The following is a 21,223-nucleotide window of genomic DNA, read 5'->3' on the forward strand; positions in this document are numbered from 1 at the left end:
TATATACATGTATACATAAGTAGAAAGATAAATATGTGCATATATGTAGCTGTTCTTCTCAATTACAGACTGCATTTAATTTTCTCAATGATGTGCATTTATTCAATATAATAGCACTCACTTAACAGTGGTTTGGGGATCAGGTTAACCATTTCCTTAGGGGTTATTCAGATTATAATAGACATTTTAAAAATTTCTTTTTGCTTATTAAAAAAAAAGAACATTTATTATTCTAACTTAAAAGTACACCTATTTTTTAAACATACTTAAGTGGAAACTAATGGACCTGAAAGATTAGGTGAATTTAAAAGTGATATGAGGATTAGTTAGGAATGCAGGATATATAGCTGCTGCTGCTGCTAAGTCGCTTCAGTCGTGTCCGGCTCTGTGTGACCCCATAGATGGCAGCCCACCAGGCTCCCCCGTCCCTGGGATCCTCCAGGCAAGAACACTGGAGTGGGTTGCCATTTCCTTCTCCAATGCATGAACGTGAAAAGTGAAAGTGAAGTCACTCAGTCGTGTCTGACTCTTTGTGACCCCATGGACTGCAGCCCAGCAGGCTCCTCTGTCCATGGGATTTTCCAGGCAAGAGGGATATATAGCATGAGGACCTAAAAAGAAACAGTTACACTACATTTAGTGAGACATTTAGAAGTATGATAGCTATGTGCAAGCAAAACACTTCACCACACATCCTGATTCAAAAATCAGTTCACTGTGTTTCTGACAGCAGCAGTAGTGAGCTGATAACTTTTTCTACTCCTTCAATAGTTAAACATAAGGAAGTTGACTCTTGATTAGCCCCTAATCTTCCCTGGAAAATTGGATCTTTCAGTCATTACTTAACCCCAATGAACTGCATTGCAGATATTGTTCTTAGTCATGGCCTCTTATTGCACACAGTGTGAAACAATGGATACTTTAAATGGATCTTATTCAAAGACTACAGTTCCAGATTTCAGGTCATTGAGGAGTTCATTGTTCCTTACCAAAATGTGTATTGCTTTTTCCTCCATGTTTTTTCTTCTGAGATAACTTAAGATAAGAACACAGATTTCTATTGGACACTGGTTGTGGCAATTGTGGAGGGTCATCTAACATGATGAAGTTCTTGTATGCCTGTACTGATTGTGAAGCCAGTGAGATCACCTACTAGTGAGCCGTCTTCAGTACAATTGAGATTTTGTCCCACAAATTATTGCTGGGAAAATCTTTGCTGCTGATTCTGAGAAACTGTAGGGCAGAAAAATCCTGTAGAAAATTTGCCTCGTTTCAAAATCATAAGTCTTCAGAATACTTTTGAATAAGGTCTATACTAGGACATAAATTTGGCTGAGTGAATGCCACACTCTTTGGACTTAGCTTTAGAATCACACAGTTCATTATTGTTGTTCAGTCACTAAGTCGTGTCTCTTTGCATGTAGCTTGTCAAGCTCCTCTGTCCTCCATTATTTCCCAGAGTTTGCTCAAACTCATGTCCCTTGAGTTGGTGATGCTATCTAAGCATCTCATCCTCTGCCACCCGCTTCTCCTTTTGCCTTCAGTCTTTCCCAGCATTAGGGTCTTTTCCAGTGAGTTGGCTCTTTGCATCAGGTGACCAAAGTATTGGAGCTTCAGTTTCAGCAACCGTACCTTCAGTGAATATTCAGGGTTGATTTTCTTTAGGATTGACTAGTTTGATCTCCTTGCTGTCCAAGTGACTCTCAAAAGTATTCTTTAGCACCACAATTTGAAAGCATCAGTTCTTCTGCACTTAGTTGTCTTTATGGTCCAACTCTCACATCCGTACATGACTACTGGAAAAACCATAGCTTTGTCTATATAGACCTTTGTCTGCAAAGTGATGTCTCTGCTTTGTAATATGCTGTCTAGGTTGCTCATACCTTTTCTTCCAAGGAGCAAGCATCTTTTAATTTCATGGCTGCAGTCACCATCTACAGTGATTTTAGAGCCCAAGAAGATACCCTGGACTTTATTCCAATTGAAATTTTGATAGTTGCTTTAATTAAATGTTCAGAATTAACAAGCAAGTGAAAAACCTACAAAAGTATGAAAAGCATATGTGATTTTATTTTTCAGATATAAGAAATAAATTTCTTTCCTTCTATTTTCTTTTTTTCTGGTTAACTTTCCTTTAAATCTATTTCCTTAAAAAGACATCTATTTTAACCAATTTTTAGACAATTTGTAGATAACTTTATATACAAATCATGTTGCTCTTGTTGAGTTGCTCTTCAGTTCAGTTCAGTCGCTCAATCATGTCCGATTCTTTGCGACCCCATAGATTGCAGCATGCCAGGCCTCCCTGTCCATCACAAACTCCCAGAGTTTACTGAAACTCATGTCCATTGAGTTGGTGATGCCATCCAACCATCTCATCCTCTGTCGTCCCCTTCTCCTCATGCCTTCGATCTTTCCCAACATCAGGGTCTTTTCAAATGAGTCAGTGCTTCACATCAGGTGGCCAAAGTATTGGAGTTTCAGCTTCAACATCAGTCCTTCCAATGAACATTCAAGGCTGATCTCATTTAGAATGGACTGGTTGCATCTCCTTGCAGTCCAAAGGACTCTCAAGAGTCTTCTCTAACACCACAGTTCAAAAGCATCAATTCTTTGGCACTCAGCTTTCTTTATAGTCCAACTCTCACATCCATACATGACTACTGGAAAACTATAGCCTTGACTAGATGGACCTTTGTTGGTTGCTCAGGAGGGAGGTGGGAAGGGTGTTCAGGACTGGGAACACCAATAAATTTTTATTAATTAATAAAAAAATAAATAAAATTGACTTGTTCTCATCATGCATTATTATTTAATTGAAATGATTAAATGACATTTTTGATTAATGAAAATTTTCTTTTTTGCAGGTTTCTTTGGTTACATTAGTTGCAAACACTCTTGGCTACTCAGATCTTGGTCCCATTAAATCCCTCCGGACACTTAGAGCTTTAAGACCTCTGCGAGCTTTATCTAGATTTGAAGGAATGAGGGTAAGAAAATACTAAACTTGATAATATATTCATATTTCTTAATAGAGTATGAAATATGAAAAATGGGTAATTAGGAATTATGGACTGTTTATATACATGTGCATATGTATACATATGTACAATCTGTCTATATAAATAAGTGTGTATACATGGGCATATATATACATTTCAGTGCATATTGTTTAACAAAGAGTAAATGAAATATAGTAATGCCTCCTTCATATTATATGTTAGGCAGTGATTCAAGTAAGTTACTTTTCCCTTCCTAAATGAAAATCTTTCCTATGGTAAGAAATGCAAATGAAGGGGACACTGTTAGTCCTGACAGCATCTCTCATATACAAGTCATGGAGAACTTGCCTGTGTCAGGTGCTTAAATAATATTTTTTTAAGGAGTCACTCTGGGTAGGAAGAATAAGCAAAGACAGAGAAGTAGCATCAGGCATCACTTTAAATTTCATTCTTGAAATATATGGTTCAATGAAAATGGAAATATCTCCAAATTATATTTGAGAAAATGGAAGCTCTGAGTTAATTTAATTGGCACTAGACTGTATAGTGCCTGAAAACTGATTCATTTTTCAGAAACAAAGCAGGTGAGATAAATAATGACTACCAGAAACCTAACTTTAGGGCTGTATGAAACGAGCAACTTCTTCATAAAATACATAGAGGATAAGAGGACAGTGAGTTTATTTTCTCTAATTAGTCCATGCCCTCATTTGTTGCTATTCCCCTCAAATTTCTTCTCCAGATACGTTCCTGCTTTTTCATGCCTCCATTCTCTTGGCTGGGAATGCTTCTCCCTCCCCTGTCTCAACTCTAACTCATCAATATAGCAAATTCCTACTTATACTTTAGACCTAAATTTAAATGTGCCTTGTCTGTCCAGGTAAAACTGGGCATCCTTTTTATGTGTTCAAACACATAAAATCCTTATTATATTGCATCATACTTATTTATCTGACTGCCTCTCTGTAGTCTCTGAACAATTTAACATGCCGATTAATCTAGCTCACTGCTTCTCTAAATGTAGTCAGCATCATCTGAAGATTTACTAGAAATGTAAATTCCTAATTGCACCCTAGATCTGCTGAATGATAAACTCTGGAGTGGGGCTCAGAAATCTGAAGCCTCAGGGGAATGGTAGACATCTTTTAGCCTAGCAGATCTTCATTGATATTCCTGATAACCTAATTAAGACTATAACCTCAGCTAGTTAGTGTATCCAGTACATATTGTTCCAATGTATATGAGAGATCATTATACAAAAAAAAAAAAATTTTCATAAGTAAAAGTCAATTCCTGTTTGTCATGTAAGAACTGAAAAATTACGTTTCATTTTATACACAAAGGTAATATTGGAATTGACATTAATTTTGCGCTTTGAGCATTAGTATATAGAATGTTGCCATCAGAACTTCTCACTGATCCGTGGACTCAAGCGGAGCACTTGTGACATTTTCATGATCAAGGAATATACTTTGACCAACAAAACTACTTCCCTCAGTGATTAAGTCAGTCCATTATTTTACCCTGTTCTTTGTTCTCCATCTGTAATACAGGTGAATAGGATAAAGGAGAATGTTTTAATATATTTAGAGTGACGAATGTATCTATTTAGTTATGTTTATTAGCCAGACCAAAAAAAGGGACATTTCTTCACAATGCAGGGTCATTTTAAAGAATATGATTGGAGACATTTTATAGTTAGCTTCCTTTGAAAAGACTTGAGGTTCTGGAACTTACTGACTTCTCCAAATGGCTTCTCATCAGAACAACATATATCCATCTCCCTCAGAGATCCATCATAACGTGCATTCTTTCAGCAAACATTTTCAACACCAACTATGAGTCAAATTTTGTTCTATAAAAAAAGTACAATGGTAAATAGACCCCAGCCCCCCGGGAGTGAGTCAGGACAATGTCCATGGAGAGATAGACAGGGGAATATCAGTTATTCTGTGGCATCTGCTATAAACAGTAAGCACCCAGTGCTAGAGGAGTCAAGATGGAAGTGGCTGCCTGGGGAGACCTGGGAGGGGCTTCATAAGGAGGTGACCTTGGAGCCATGACTGAAAGAATGGGCCCTAGCTCACAGGCAGGTGGGCATTCCTGGCAGAGGTGCAACTTGGTAGAGAAGGACAGAGTTGAATAAGCAAGGGGTGTTTGAGCAGCGGCTAGAAGGATCAGCACACCTAGGTGATAAGCATAGTGGGAAGGTAAAGGAAATGAGGGTAAAAATGCAGGTTTGAATCATAGCTGACCAGTTTGAACTCTCTAATCCTGTTCTTTGTAACCCTTTTGGGGGTGATGTGCACTATAAAACTCTTGTGAAAGTATAAATCATCTCCATAAGCAAAGCATGCCCAGAATATTTTCATATAATCTCATGCCCCCATGGAACCTCTACAGGTCCATGAATTGCAGGGTAGTAACTGTAGTTCTGGATCAAGAGTCAACAACCAAAGCCCACAGGCTGGATGCCTGTTTTATAAAGGAAGTTTCTTTGGATCACATTGCATTCTTCAGTCACTAAGTTGTGTCTGGCTCTTTGTATAACCCCATGGACTGTAGCCCACTGGGCTCCTCTGTCCATGGAGTTTTTCCAGGCAACAATATTGGAGTGGGTTGCCATTTCCTTCCCCGAGGGATCTTCTGAACCCAGGGACCAAAACTGTGACTCCTGCACTGACAGGCAGATTCTTTACCTCTGAGCCACCTGGAAGGCCCTCTGGATCATAGCCACACCCACTGGTTTATGTCTGGTCTGTTGCTGCAATGGCAGAATGGAATAGTGGCAACAGAGATCATATGACCTGCAAAGCCTAAAAATATTTAAGACAGCGTTTGCCAACTCCTGCTCCAGACAATCTCTAAAGTAATCAGGGATCCTTAATGTCTTCCCTTTTGGAAACGTCCTGAGAACCTGCTCAACATATTGCAAAAAAAGAGGGAACATATGCTTTTTACTTATCAAGTTAGTCTTTAATGCATTTGTCCCCAAAGTTTAAGAAGATAGTAAGTTTGGAAAGATGAGGTAATTAAGAAAATCTAAGGAGTGATATGCCTGGATGGCATCACTGACTCGATGGACGTGAGTCTGAGTGAACTCCAGGAGTTGGTGATGGACAGGGAGGCCTGGCGTGCTGCGGTTCATGGGGTCGCAAAGAGTTGGACATGACTGAGCAACTGAACTGAACTGAGAGAGTGATAAATATTAGAGTAGTTGCCGTGCAGTATAAAGAGGCATTGGTGACAGGTAGTAGTAGAAATGGCTGAAAAGCAGAAATAAAGGGAGCATGAAAGATAAACTATTGCATTTTTGTGTTAGCTGAGACTAACTCTGTCTATATTTAGCCAAGGCTTATATGTAAAGTGCTTTTTAAAGTTAGAATAATAAATTTGAAAAGATTGCTCTCATTCTGCAGATGAGGAAACAGGGATCCTAAGATCTCAAATATATTAATGTATCACATAACTAGTGTCCATGCATGCTAAGTCATTTCAGTTGTGTCCAACTTTTTGAGACCCTATGGATGCAGCCCACCAGGTTCCTCTGTCCATGGAATTCTCCAGGCAAGAATACAGGAGTGGGGTGCCATGCCCTCTTCCAGAAGATCTTCCCGACTCAGGGATCGAACCTGAGTTTCTTATGTCTCCTGCATTGGCAGACAGGTTCTTTACCACTAGTACCACCCGGGAAGCCCCATCACATAACTAGCAGAACCAATTAAATCTAAGGTGTTCAAACCACAAAAAGATTCCCAATCTTAATTCCAGCTTATATACAGTAATGGTTTACATGGAAGAATTTTAGCACTGGTAATTCTAGGACTATGAACCTTTAAATGTACATTTTGCTTATTTAATCATTTATATTTATACATTTCTTTCTTTTCTAGAGCATGCAGATTTTATGACTTCACCTTACATACATCAGGTTTTTGGTTTATTCTTTTATTTATTTAATTTATTTGAACTGTCATTTAATCTTAGTAAATTGTTTTGTGTTGTTGCTAATAGTTTCACTGTGTGATCCTCATGTATTTTTATAAACTCACTGAGCACAGGGCTCCTGTCTCATTTTGTCCTGCTTAGCACACTGCTGAGCATGTAGTAGGCATTCAATAAGTCTTATGTCTTAAACATGTAAGGGTAGCTTTTCTAACTTTTTAAATTCTGCATAATGTTTCATTAATGTTGCCTATTTAACATCCTTACTGGTCCTAATCATTCTTTTCTTTGTTTTGAATGTTAGGTGGTTGTGAATGCACTCATCGGCGCAATTCCTTCTATCATGAATGTGCTGCTAGTGTGCCTCATATTCTGGCTGATATTCAGCATCATGGGAGTAAATTTGTTTGCTGGGAAGTTTTATGAGTGTATTAACACCACAAATGGACTACGGTTTCCTACGAATGAAGTTGAAAACCGTTCTGCCTGTCTTGCGCTTATGAATGTTAGTCAAAATGTGCGATGGAAAAACCTAAAAGTGAACTTTGATAATGTTGGACTTGGTTACCTGTCTCTACTTCAAGTGGTAAGTATATGAATGCTTGATAATATAGTGCACACTGGATGGAGGCACTGTCATTATCATATAGCTATTAACTAAAAATTAAAGATAAAGTACTGTGTGACTTAAAAAACACAAGTGGTCTTTCTTAAAACATGTGCCTATAAATATGAGTTAAGAAGCATGGGCTCTATTGCACTGCTCTACGGGTGATTAGTCCATAATCACCTTTTCAGAGTCACCTGACCCCTCTGCCATTGTGCCTTCTGAATTGCTCCAAAAATGAATAGTCATTTTTTGGACTACTACTTTCACACTACAAGGAAATCAGAAGGACTTGCCACGGGTACAGAAAATCCTTAAGATATGGAGAAAAATTACTTCTTTACTTAGCTGTAAACTCTCCACCCCCTCTGGAAAAATAAAAGTTCAGGTGCAAAACTCACAGGCAATTATAACAACCTGGAAATTCACTGGGACTGCGATTGAGAATGTGACTTGGCAATGTGCCCCCCTCTGTTTCTTCTTGACACAGCATCTTTATGTTAAGTTGGTATCTTGAAATATAACGGGCTCTCTTTATCCATGGCTTTGCATCTGCGTGATGCAAGGGCTTGAGCCTGGGCAGATTTGGGTATCTTCAGGGAATGCCCTGGAACCAGTCCCCCCTGCATGTGCCAAGGGATGACTGTATAGTTCACTAACTTAATATTACTTAATAAATGTTGAAATATTAAATACACTTACTCATTTATGGCTATTTTAGACTATGAGCTTCACATTCAGATTCTATCAATGCTATATTTACAGGCAACGTTTAAGGGATGGATGGATATTATGTATGCAGCAGTTGATTCTGTTAACGTAAGTATTGGTAAACATAACACCAAACTCTACAGTTTTGAAAAGCTTCTTTGTTTAGTTAGGCTGTTTTCAAACAGCAGCTCCAAGAAGCTCTTGCTACGTGCACACACACTGAAGAAAATCCACCTGGTAGTTGCCTCGGTTACCTGTGTGGCATTGACTTAAATTCTGTGACTCTGCTGTATCAGACAAGCTTGCATCAGACTTGCAGCAAGCCACTTTATCTCTCTGAGCCTGTTTATTGATCTATAAAAAGAGAATAATTCACCACTACCTCATGGGGCTGTTCTCTGGATCCAGCTAGAAAATATAAATAGAGAACTTAGTTCAGCCTGACAGTAATGTGTTCAATAAATATTTATCAAAATAAAAATGAAATAACATGTTTTATTTATCCGTCTTACTGCTTTTATATTTTAAAGTGCCTTGGAAGAGTTAATGTGAAATAAGTCTCACACTAAGGGATTTTGAAAACTACTGACTGGTTTATATTATCACAAAAGCTAGTGAAGATATTTCTATAATCAAATTTAAAAAGGCAAAAGTTATATAAATGATATCATCTCTTTTACCGTTTTTTCTGGAAATAACACGGATTGTAATTTACTTACTACATTGTCCTATAATCCAAGAAAGTGGATAAGCCCTTTGTAGTTATTTGAAAATTATATTTAGTATTGAATAAATGTTTAAGAATGATTATGTTGAAGTTTAACAACACTATGGCTTCTGTAAAACCACATTTACCTAGGATTGCACTATTTGAATTTCCTTGTCAGAGCATGTGAGAAGGAAAATGATGAATCTGTTGTCAACATACTGTTAACTTTTGTTAATTCCATAGGTAGACAAGCAGCCCATTTATGAATACAGCCTCTACATGTATATTTATTTTGTCATCTTCATCATCTTTGGGTCATTCTTCACTTTGAACTTGTTCATTGGTGTCATCATAGATAATTTCAACCAACAGAAAAAGAAGATAAGTATTTCAAGTTTCTGTCATTGCCCTGAAAGACGTGAAAATTATTTTTCCAAAAAATATAATGTGAAATTTAATGTCAATTACTTCATTAGAATTTCATTAATTTTCCAAGTAGTTTTTAGTGTCCAGTGATGGATATGCTTAATCTCATTCATCTCTGCACAGAAAATAATCATCATGCAATGCCTGAGACCTGGGTTCGATTCCTAAGTTGAGAAGATCCCCTGGAGATGGAAATGGCAACTGACTCCAGTATTCTTGCCTGAAGAATCCCATAGACAGAGGAGCCTGACGGGCTACACTCCATGGGGTCACAAGAGCTAGACACAACTTAGCGACTAAATGACCACAAAGTCCTAATTATTTTTAAGCAAAACATCAACTGTTCAGATTTTTTTTTCCCAGTGTTCCCTGTGGAGACTTGATTAAGAAAACTCAGTGCACTACTTATTTATTCAAAATGCTTTTCATAAATAGTTCCTATATTCTGTTCTGAGCCATAAGAGGGATTATTATTATTATAGACTTTGTCTTGTAAATGAGGAAAGGCACAGAGATTTTGAGTGATTTACCAAAATTATGCACCTGGTAAGTGATAGGGTTTTAATAGTCAGTAATTTATCTTATATATTTTGTATATTATTTAGGCCCCTTTCTACCCCCCAAATACTGTAATATGATGTAGTTATAAATGCAATAAGAAGTTAACAAGGAATATAAACAGGCAGTTAGAGGAAAGCTAGATACAGCTAAAACATTTTTATGATGTATGTGACAACTGAGCTGGCCTTGGAAGATGGATGAAGGGACACATAGCAACGGGGAGGCAAAGGATAAGTAGTCCACAGGAGGTCAGAGATATGTCTGAGCACATGCACAGTGATGATAAAGGAGGCAGCGATCCAGGCAAAATACCAGACCATCCAGCTGGGATGTAGTTTTGAGAAAAGAAATGGTAAGAGGTCTTGATTTGCTTGAGCACAGATCTGAAAAGCCATATTAGATATTTTTCAATAGGAGCTGATGTCATTGGAGTATTTTGAACAAGGAGGAACGTACAAGCAGGACATACACATTTATTAAGATTTGATGACATGTCTGATCCTGTGTAAAGTACTTTGCCCAGTAATCTTCATCACATTCTGTAAGTGTAGAGGGCATAGTATCCCCATGTCACCTCTCAGAGGGGTTATGTGCCTTGCGCATGATCGGATAGCTCAGAAGTAGCTGCATCGTAGATCCAACTCTGAGGTCTCTTTTCCCAGAATTTATGAAAACCCAGCTTTAATTAAAAAAAATTAATCTATCATCGATGCAGAGAATGACTGTAAGAGCCCAAAGACTAGGTTAGACTCTGCTTTACCTGCAACCTAGACCACACTTCGGAGAAGGCAATGGCACCCCACTCCAGTACTCTTGCCTGGAAAATCCCATGGATGGAGGAGCCTGGTAGGCTGCAGTCCATAAGGTCGCTAAGAGTCAGACACGACTGAGCGATTTCACTTTCACTTTTCACTTTCATGCATTGGAGAAGGAAATGGCAACCCACTCCAGTGTTCTTGCCTGGAGAATCCCAGGGACGGGGGAGCCTGGTGGGCTGCCGTCTCTGGGGTTGCACAGAGTTGGACACGACTGAAGTGATTTAGCAGCAGCAGCAGCAGACCACACTTCATTCTCCAAATCAGTCATTTGCAGCACTAGAGAATGCGTGTGTGTGAGTGCTAAGTCGCTTCAGTCATGTCCGACCTTTTGCATCCCTGTGGACCATAGCCACCAGGCTCCACTGTCCGTGTGATTATCCAGGCAAGAATACTGGAGTGAGTCGCCATAGCTTCTCCAGGGGATCTTGCCAACCCAGGGGTGGAATCTCATGTCATGTCTCCTGCATTGGCAGGAGGGTTCTTTACCACTAGCGCCACCTGGGAAGCCCACTAGAGAATAGGGGATACATTCAATTAAGAGATTTTAGGGGGTAGGATCTACAGTATTGTTTGTGGTTTGCAGGAGAAAAAATTGTCTGTGAAGTCTCAGTTTTCTCAAAGTAAACTGAGTTACTGTGGCTGTAGCACCACCCATAGGAAAAGAGACTTTAGAAGGATAAGGTATAGAATAACAAGAGGAAGTGATTCCAGGTACTTGCTTAGTACCTAAAAAAAGACATGTACTTGCAATGAAATGTTATTCATGATATGATTGACTGTTCATGGGTGACGGAAAATGTAGTAAATATTGTGTTGTTTATGCTTACATTCTGAACACAGGTGTTTATTTTTCAAAGAACTTTTAAAATTCCTTGTTCCATTCTAACATTTTATATCTGACAGTCAAAATTAGTATTATCATATATTCATGCCTTTAGGCAGAGAATCTTAAATAAATAATAATCTTGAAAAAATATATAAATTATACCTTCATTTCCAGTGTAGTTATTTTTCCTACTTTCGTCATTATATATGTTTACCTGTGATACATAAGCACACGTATATAGTTCTGTAACATTTCCTATAGAGGATGAATTGCACGTGTGTCTAGAAAGAGCAGTATGATCATGACAGGACCGCCACAGCCCTCACTGCTTTACTCCCCTTGCTTTTAAATATTATTCTTACAAGAATTGCCACTGCAGGAAGATGGGATGAATAGACACCATTACCAGTAACATCAGGCACAATTACTAATTTCAAAACGCTGACAGCTCCTGTTATCCCCTACCATTCTTCCAGTGTTTCATTTGCATTTGAAACATGCGTTTCATCTTCTGCCCCTTTCTGAATAAGTTTACAGTTTCTTTCCAACCTACTTGGAGAATGAAAGAAGACAGGAACAAGCTGTCTTCAGTTAATAACCTACTACGTAGGAGGCCTCCTGTGCTATACAAAATGTGTAAGAATTCATCTAATCCATAGAACAAACAAATGAAAGTGGTACCTTTGTATGTGTGTATAAACCGAGGCCTATAAAGAGTAAACAGCTTGTTTCAAATCAAGAACTAGGTCATTGGCAGTTAGGATCCAAAGTTCTGTTTGAGTGCAAAGCCCATCCAAAATGAAATGTGGCCTCTTAGTGCTTTTTAACTTTAACACTTTGATCTCGGTTTGGTGTGAAAGTCAAAGTGTTAGTTGATCAGTCATGTCCAACTCTTTGCAACCCCATGGACTATAGCCCACCAGGTTCTTCTGTCTATGGAATTTTCCAGGCAAGAATACTGGAGTGGGTTGCTATTCCCTTCTCCAGGGGATCTTCCCAACTCAGGGATCAAACCTGCATCTCCCACTTGGCAGCCAGATTCTTTACTGCTGAGCCACCTGGGACACCCACCAAATACCCATACCTCTTTCTAATAGCCAACCCCACTTTACTAGTTTTTCAAACTAGTCTTTGAAACTAGTCCTTAAGTCTTATAAATACTGTTTTTATCTTTAACAAATCTATGTGATGATTGGGTTTTAATAGTTCATCAGAAAATACACTTCTAAAAATTTGAACTTAAGTTATTAATGAGTTCAAGTTATAGAAGGGAATGTATGCAATGTATTTACACAAATGACTAGTACAGACTTTGGTACATGTAAGTAAATTCTAAGTAACATCAACCCTTTTCGGTAACAGTAACCTTATTTGGAAGGTTAATAACAACAACAGGAATTATAAATAACAACAAACCAATGAATTACTCTTGTAGAGTGAGATTATTCAACCTTCAGATTAGTTCGGTCACTCAGTCATGTCCGACTCTTTGCAACCACAGGAACCACAGCACACCAGGCCTCCCTGTCCAAAACCAACCCATGGAGCCTAACCCAAACTCATGTCCATTGAGTCGGTGATGCCATTCACCATCTCATCCTCTGGCGTCCCCTTCTCCTCCTGCCCTAAATCTTTCCCAGCGTCACGGTCTTTTCAGATGTGTCAGCTCTTCACATCAGGTGGCCAAAATATTGGAGTTTCAGCTTCAACATCAGTCCTTCCAATGAACACCCAGGGCTGGTCTCCTTTAGGATGGACTGGTTGGATCTCCTTGCAGTCCAAGGGACTCTCAAGAGTCTTTTCCAATACTACAGTTCAAAGGCATCAACTCTGTACTCAGCTTTCTTTATAGTACAACTCTCACATCCATATATGACCACTGGAAAAACCATAGCCTGGACTAGATGGACCTTTGTTGGCAAAGTAATGTCTCTGCTTTTTAATACGCTGTCTAGGTTGTTCACAACTTTCCTTCCAAGGAGTAAGTGTCTTAATTTCATGGCTGCAATCACCATCTGCAGTGATTTTGGAGCCCCCAAAAATAAAGTCTCTCACTGTTTCCACTGTTTCCCCATCTATTTTCCATGAAGTGATGGGACCAGGTGCCATGATCTTCGTTTTCTGAATGTTAAGCTATAAGCCAACTTTTCCACCCTCCTCTTTCACTTTCATCTTTAGTTCTTCACTTTCTGCCATAAGGGTGGTGTCATCTGCATATCCATGGTTATTGATATTTCTCCCTGCAATCTTGATTCCAGCTCGTGCTTCTTCCAGCCCAGCGTTTCTCATGATGTACTCTGCATAGAAGTTAAATAAGCAGGGTGACGATATACAGCCTTGACACACTCCTTTCCCTATTTGGAACCAGTCTGTTGTTCCATGTCCAGTTCTAACTGTTGTTTCCTGACCTGCATACAGATTTCTCAAGAGGCAGGTCAAGTGGTCTGGTATTCCCATCTCTTTCAGAATTTTCCACAGTTTATTGTGATCCACACAGTCAAAGGCTTTGGCATAGTCAATAATATTAGCAGAAATAGATGTTTCTCTGGAACTCTCTTGCTTTTTCAATGGTCCAGCGGATGTTGGCAATTTGATCTCTGATTCCTCTACCTTTTCTAAAACCAGCTTGAACATCTGGAATTTCATGGTTCGCATATTGCTGAAGCCTGATTTGGAGAATTTTGAGCATTACTTTACTAGCATGTGACATGAGTGCAATTGTGCGGTAGTTTGAGCATTCCTTGGCATTGCCTTTCTTTGGGATTGGAATGAAAACTGACCTTTTCCAGTCCTGTGGCCACTGCTGAGTTTTCCAAATTTGAAGACATGTTGAGTGCAGCACTTACACAGCATCATTTTCAGGATTTGAAATAGCTCCACTGGAATTCCGTCACCTCCACTAGCTTTGTTTATAGTGATGCTTCATAAGGCCCACTTGACTTCACATTCCAGGATGTCTGGCTCTAGGTGAGTGATCACACCATCGTAATTAACTGGGTCATGAAGATCTTTTTTGTACAATTCTGTGTATTCTTTCCACCTCTTCTTAATATCTTCTACTTCTGTCAGGTCCATACAGTTTCTGTCCTTTATTGAGCCGATCTTTGCATGAAATGTTCCCTTGGTATCTCTAATTTTCTTGAAGAGATCTTTAGTATCTCCCATTCTATTGTTTTCCTCTATTTCTTTGCATTGATCACTGAGAAAGGCTTTCTTATCTCTCCTTGCTATTCTTTGGAACTCTTCATTCAAATAGGTATATCTTTCCTTTTCTCCTTTGCTTTTCACTTCTCTTCTTTTCACAGCTATTTGTAAGGCCTCCTCAGACAGCCATTTTGCTTTCTTGCATTTCTTTTTCCCGGGGATGGTCTTGATCCCTGTCTCCTGTACAGTGTCACAAACCTCTGTCCATAGTTCATCAGGCACTCTATCCATCAGATCTAGTCCCTTAAGTCTATTTGTCACTTCCACTGTATAATCATAAGGGGTTTGATTTTAACTGCTATGTAATACGTCTTTGACATAACATGTGAAGACCAGCCTGACTCACAGAATGTCTGCCAAATAGGTTTTAAAGGGATGTGTTTCACACAGTGTTTATAAGCTATGGTTAATTAAAATGACAACATAAGTTTCTCTATTGGAGTGTTTTGTAATCTCCTCTTAGCTTCATCCCGCTCTTCATTATCCTGATGACCAGGGTACCATCAACAGAAGACAAGACATGTAATTATAAGTTATTAATAGGCTGTGATATTCAACCCTCGGGCTTCCCAGGTGGCACTAGAGGTAAAGAGCTCGCCTGCCAGTATAGGAGACATAAGATACACGGGTTCGATCCCGTGGTCGGGAAGATCCCCTGGAAGAGGGCATGGCAGTCCACTCCAATGTTCTTGCCTGGAGAATCCCATGAAGAGAGGAGCCTGGCAGGCTACAGTACACGGGGTCACAAAGAGCTGGATATGACTGAAGCAACTTAGCATGTACTCACTTTCAACCCTCATCACTAGACGGTGAAGGGTTTAGGTTTCTCTTGACATTATCATGAAAATTCTCTCTTGTACATCAGTAAATCAGATGAATACCAAAGTTACACAAAGACTACATATCAATTAGAGGAGACGTAAATTAAAACACATAAGACAGAAAGGGAAGACTGGTTTTCATTAGGTATTTGATAGATAAGAAAATGCAATCCAGGAAAACCAAAGGGAAACCATATCCAGATCACCTTTAACTCCAGGACCCTACAAGTAAAGTAAAGATTTCAGAACTATAAATTTCCCCCCAAATTCCTAATTACATGGATTGTGCTAATTTATGCCATAACTAAAAGTTTATATTTCAGGTCAATAAGGAATGTACGTGAATCTGTATAAATTGTAGATAATTTTAAGAAATCAACAGAGTTTAAAAGAATAGGCAAAGCTTCTAGGTCTCCTGTGTGAGATTTAGACTTCTACAGTGAAGAAAGGGTCAAAAACTTTATTTAGATGTTAGTTTATTTACTGTTGAATCTTAAATGTTGTATATTCAATTAGAAAGTCCTTCAAGTCAGAAACCCTAGAGTATTGATAATTTCCTCAACATCTAAAACTCTATTATGTATATTGTTTATACCCAATAAAGTATTTATGTTGAAATTCCTTTCTTTGGAATTAAAGAGGTAATGAAAGTTTTTTTAGTAAATAAGTAAATAAATGTATTATGTGTATACCAAATATATTTGTCTATGTACACTATCAATGTGTTATAATAACATATATAGTATATTCATTTTTCTGCTAAAGGAATATGGTATAATAAAATGAATACAAGTGAATACAAAAATATTATTACTTTTTGCCCCTACTATTTATGAGCCAGTATGCCTAATAAGTAAACATTAGCCAACTTATTATTCACTACTTTTGTTTCTTATCACTCTTCCTGATATATTTGTTATTTAGCAATGAAATGCCTGATGAGACAAGTAGCAGATAAAATGAGATACCAGCATATCATTTAAAACAAAACAAGTTAGGCTACTAAAAAATAAGAGAGCCAATTATTATTTCATGTAATCCATATTTTTTATATATTATGCATATTACATTACATACACATAGAAATGTCCCTATGTATAGGTAATCCTTTAAGATAGGTTTGATTTATAGCTACCTTGCACGTAATAAGATACATTTCATTTTATTAAATTGAAGTGTAATTAACATATAACAATATATTAGCTTCCCAGGTGGTACTAGTGGTAAAGGACCTGCCTGTTAATGCAGGAGACATAGCAGATGCTGGTTAGATCCTGGGTTGGGAAGATTCCCTGAAAGAGGAAATGGCAACCCACTCCAGTTCTCTTGCATGGAAAATCCCATAGACAGAGAAGCCTGGCAGGCTGCAGTCCATAGGGTCGCACAGAGTCAAATACAACTAAACTGACTTAGCATACAGGAATACTTTTCAAGAGCCATACTAATCTCTATATGGTACCAATTTTAATATGTGTGCTACTGAAGTGAAAACACATTTCATTTCTGTATGAATACATTTTTAACCTGAATAATCACCTGAAGGAATAGCTGGAAAATGATTCTGGTTTTTTTTTTTTTTTTTGATTCTGGTTTTAACTAGATTTATTTTTATTTCTTTACCTTGGAGGTCAAGATATCTTTATGACAGAAGAACAGAAGAAATATTACAATGCGATGAAAAAGCTGGGATCCAAGAAACCACAAAAGCCAATACCTCGGCCAGGGGTAAAAAATATTATATTTAGCATGTAAATTTTAAAATTATTTTAATTAATCTTTAATATATAATTATTTCTTAAACATGAATGTATAATTTTAACATTTTAAAGAAAAGTCCTTATAAAACTGTATATATGTATTTTAAACACTATCACAGCTCTTAATATTCTTTCATATATTTTCCTTTTCTATAAAAATGAAAAAATAGTTTATATATGCTTTTACCTCTACATTAGCTATACATCTTACTGTTAGCACAAACGGTCTGTAGACAATCAAAATAAAATGTACTTTTGACTGAAATTTGATTATCTTGATGACTTTATGCTGTAGGCATAGCATGTAGTGATAGCTGTCTTCAGTCAGGTGGAACCAACCTTGTAGACTTTGATATTACTACAGACAGAACACCAGGGAAGCAGTTAGACTGGTCATGCATCTAAACTTTATCCTGCCATAAGATCAAAGAACAGAATAGGCTCAGATATAAATAGTGAGTCTTAGCAGTTAAATGGTTTATATTCCTCTAACAGTTAAAATAAATTTAAATGCATTATAATGTATCTCAATTTCTGTTTTGTATAACACTGTATACCAAAGTTGTGGATGAAGACAGAGCATCCTAAAAATGGGAATATGTTTAGTACCAGCTGCCTACATGAGGATTATCCAGCACTTTTTAAATGGACACATGGCCAGGTTTCACCCAGACCTGCAGAACCATAATCTATGAATTTGAAGCTCTAGTATTTAATTTTCTCAGTACCCTACTTGATCTTGATAGAGTGTCTTAAAACTTGCCTATGCAACCAATAAAGTGATTTTGAAATTGAGTTTCATGAAAAGCACAGTACTGTTCAGTGAGATTGGTAAGAAAAGTGGTATGTTAAATATGGATATGTTTGGAAGTATATATTCTATACATGGAAGAGACAGGAAAGTATAGATCTCTGATATTATAGCGGTAATACCAGTGTAAGACAATGCCAACACATTACTCAAAATAATGTGACAAAGTAGAAATTTAGAGATGTCATTTTATTACCTTGAAACACTCTAGGTAATGGAACTGAGATTTTCTTTTCTTTTTTCTCTGAGAGTTTCTTAGTAAAAAAAAAACTACCTTGTAATCCTGGCAATTCCTATATGACATACTAGGGTGGATATGCTTAAAAGCAAATGTTAGTTTACAAGGTTAATTGAAGAATTGGTACACTGAAAGTCAACAACAACAAGCTGTCATGTACTCTGACTTAGATTTAGCCCATTGATAATATTCCTTAAACAAAGCAAGAACTTATAACCAAGGATAATTTATGCAAGTTTTGAAGACAGATACCTTTAAAATTTGTTTTGTTAATGTAAGCATTTATGGATACTACTTGGAAAATTTACTGTACAATTTCCTATCATTTTTGTTTCTTTGCAGAACAAATTCCAAGGATGTATCTTTGACCTAGTAACAAACCAAGCTTTTGATATAGCCATCATGGTTCTGATCTGCCTCAACATGGTAACCATGATGGTAGAAAAAGAGGGACAAAGTGAATACATGACTGAAGTTTTATATTGGATCAATGTGGTTTTTATTATCCTGTTCTCTGGAGAATGTGTGCTGAAACTGATCTCTCTCAGATGCTACTACTTCACTGTAGGCTGGAACATCTTCGATTTTGTGGTTGTAATTCTCTCCATTGTAGGTAAGACCATTTATTAATCAGATTTTAATTTTGAATCAAACTAAACATCACATATACTCAGAGAAGCTTCTGAATTCATGAACATAAACCTACTTTTGAGTAACACTGAAAAAAAATGAAGTAACCTTTAAAGCAAAACTAAACAAAATAAAAACATCTGTGTCAGAATTCCTAGGTTCAAGTTATGAGCCTAAAGGATACATTTTCTATTTGTTGGAAGCACATAATACCCCTTGATGTCTGACTTCCAGGATACCTTTCACAAACGGAGCAAGTGTGTAGGTAGATAGGTATGTTTTAGACCAATGTAAACTGGCAATATAAATCTAAAGGTAGAATCTGAAATCATTTCTAGTTTTTGCATATATGAGAACTATCCCTTGACTAATGATAATATAACTAGCCAGAATATTGGTGATTGAAAATTCTCCCTGAAATCAAAGTGGAGTTAAAGTATGAAGAAATGCCAGCTTCCTTTCTTACAGCTTCATTCAACCAACCGCAGTCACGTCTGTGAATCACAATATTTGATTTTATACTTCCTCTTATTTCATTACCATAGCTGTTTTCCTGTCATCTTCTTTTTCATTATTTGTACATGACTTTCCCAGTAGTTTAGGTTTGCATTTGTTTTTATAATTATAAATTTTAGACAGGAAGAGATTGTGGAGATTATTTAATACAAACTCACCTAGAGATGCTGAAACAAGGAGACTCAGAAAGGTTGAAAGTACTATAACCTAAAACTGCCGTATTGAGTACTGCAACTTAGAATAAGCATTCAAAATCAATTTTTGAAAAAAATAGAAGAAAAATTAAAATATAGGTAGGAATCACACATTAACAACAAGCAGAAGAGAGGAAGAAGAAAGGAATATCCCTCTATCACTTCTCTTTGGAACAGTGTTGGCTGATCCAATTAGATCAGAAAACAGAGAGGTACATATCTTTAAACAATGGAGCAAATGATCAGTTTCACATCTTACTGTGGTACTCTAAAAATGCAAGAAAATCAACCAATAAGATGGATTCAATTAGAGTTCAGAAGGTGCAGATTTTAAACTGCATGAGCCATGAACCAATGTTAATAATTGTTTGTGTGGACCAAAAGATTAGAAAATATATCTAAGGAAATCTGATTCATGATTCCAATAAAAATAAAGAAAAGTACCTAGAAATAACTGTAATAAGCAATGTATAAGACTTCTATGAGGAAAACTAACAGAAACAAAAGAAAGTTTAAATAATAAATCGAGTGTTATCCCAATGAGAGTATGAGTGGGATAATAAATTGGCAACATAAATCTAAATGATTCTAAAATTCATCTGGAAGAAAAATTAGAGTAATGAGGGGTGACTTACATTGCCATATATTAAAGATTGTTATTACATTGATGAAGTAATAGATTCAAATAAATAATCCTAATTTAAGCTTCAATGTATAGAGAATTACTAAGTTACTCAGTTAAAAGATCTCATGGATCAAGATTAATTGATGTGTAAAAATGTATTCTAGTAGAAGTAGATTTATAACCATGAGCTTGAATAGTCCTTTCTCTTCATGACAAACAACTCCCTTGAGACAAAATGATAGATATGACCACATAAAAATCAAAATATTTATTCTATGGAGGAAAAAATCACTACCGCCACCAAATTAAAAGAAAAAAAAGTTGAAAAACACGTTAAAAACAAGGAAATTGTTAATGTAACATTTATGGCTAACAAAGGATTAGTACTTATAATAAAAAAATATTCTTCATAAATCAATAAGAAGTAAATCTCCCAACAGAAAAATATTCAAAGAACTAGACCAGGCCAAAAGGAGAAAGCTGAAAATAGTCAACAAGCATACAAAATGTCCAATAAATTAAGAAAATGTGGATTATTTTTCCCCCCAAAAATGCCACAATACTGAGATGTTTCAAACATCACAGAGATATTTTTGGTAAAATTATGAAGACGAAAACAGCACTGGTGAGCATGTGAAGTGGGAGCACTGTCATAGACTGTCATTAGGAAAGTTAGTTTCTACGAACTTTTTGGAGGTAGATTTGCAATATATATAACAAAAATTTAAATATACTGTTTCACCTACCTTCTATTATTATCAAAAAATGCTCATGCAACTAGAAAAAAATACACCTGCTTAGATATTCATTTCAGTCAAAACA

General features: G+C 37.0%; 1 protein-coding gene across 1 annotated transcript in view; it reads left to right on the forward strand.

Moving 5' to 3' along the window:
• The window catches only part of SCN9A (sodium voltage-gated channel alpha subunit 9), a 166,489-nt gene that overhangs the window by 140,246 nt on the left and 5,020 nt on the right, over positions 1–21,223 (forward strand). Inside the window, exons 21-26 of the mRNA XM_027964893.3 lie at positions 2,868–2,990; positions 7,252–7,533; positions 8,320–8,373; positions 9,218–9,355; positions 17,251–17,355; positions 18,779–19,049. Of these exons, the coding sequence (XP_027820694.2) occupies positions 2,868–2,990; positions 7,252–7,533; positions 8,320–8,373; positions 9,218–9,355; positions 17,251–17,355; positions 18,779–19,049 (973 nt within the window). The remainder of the gene's footprint in view (positions 1–2,867; positions 2,991–7,251; positions 7,534–8,319; positions 8,374–9,217; positions 9,356–17,250; positions 17,356–18,778; positions 19,050–21,223) is intronic.

The sequence above is a fragment of the Ovis aries genome, chromosome 2 (assembly GCF_016772045.2).
Source record: "Ovis aries strain OAR_USU_Benz2616 breed Rambouillet chromosome 2, ARS-UI_Ramb_v3.0, whole genome shotgun sequence".
In the NCBI taxonomy this organism is placed as follows: Eukaryota; Metazoa; Chordata; class Mammalia; order Artiodactyla; family Bovidae; genus Ovis; species Ovis aries.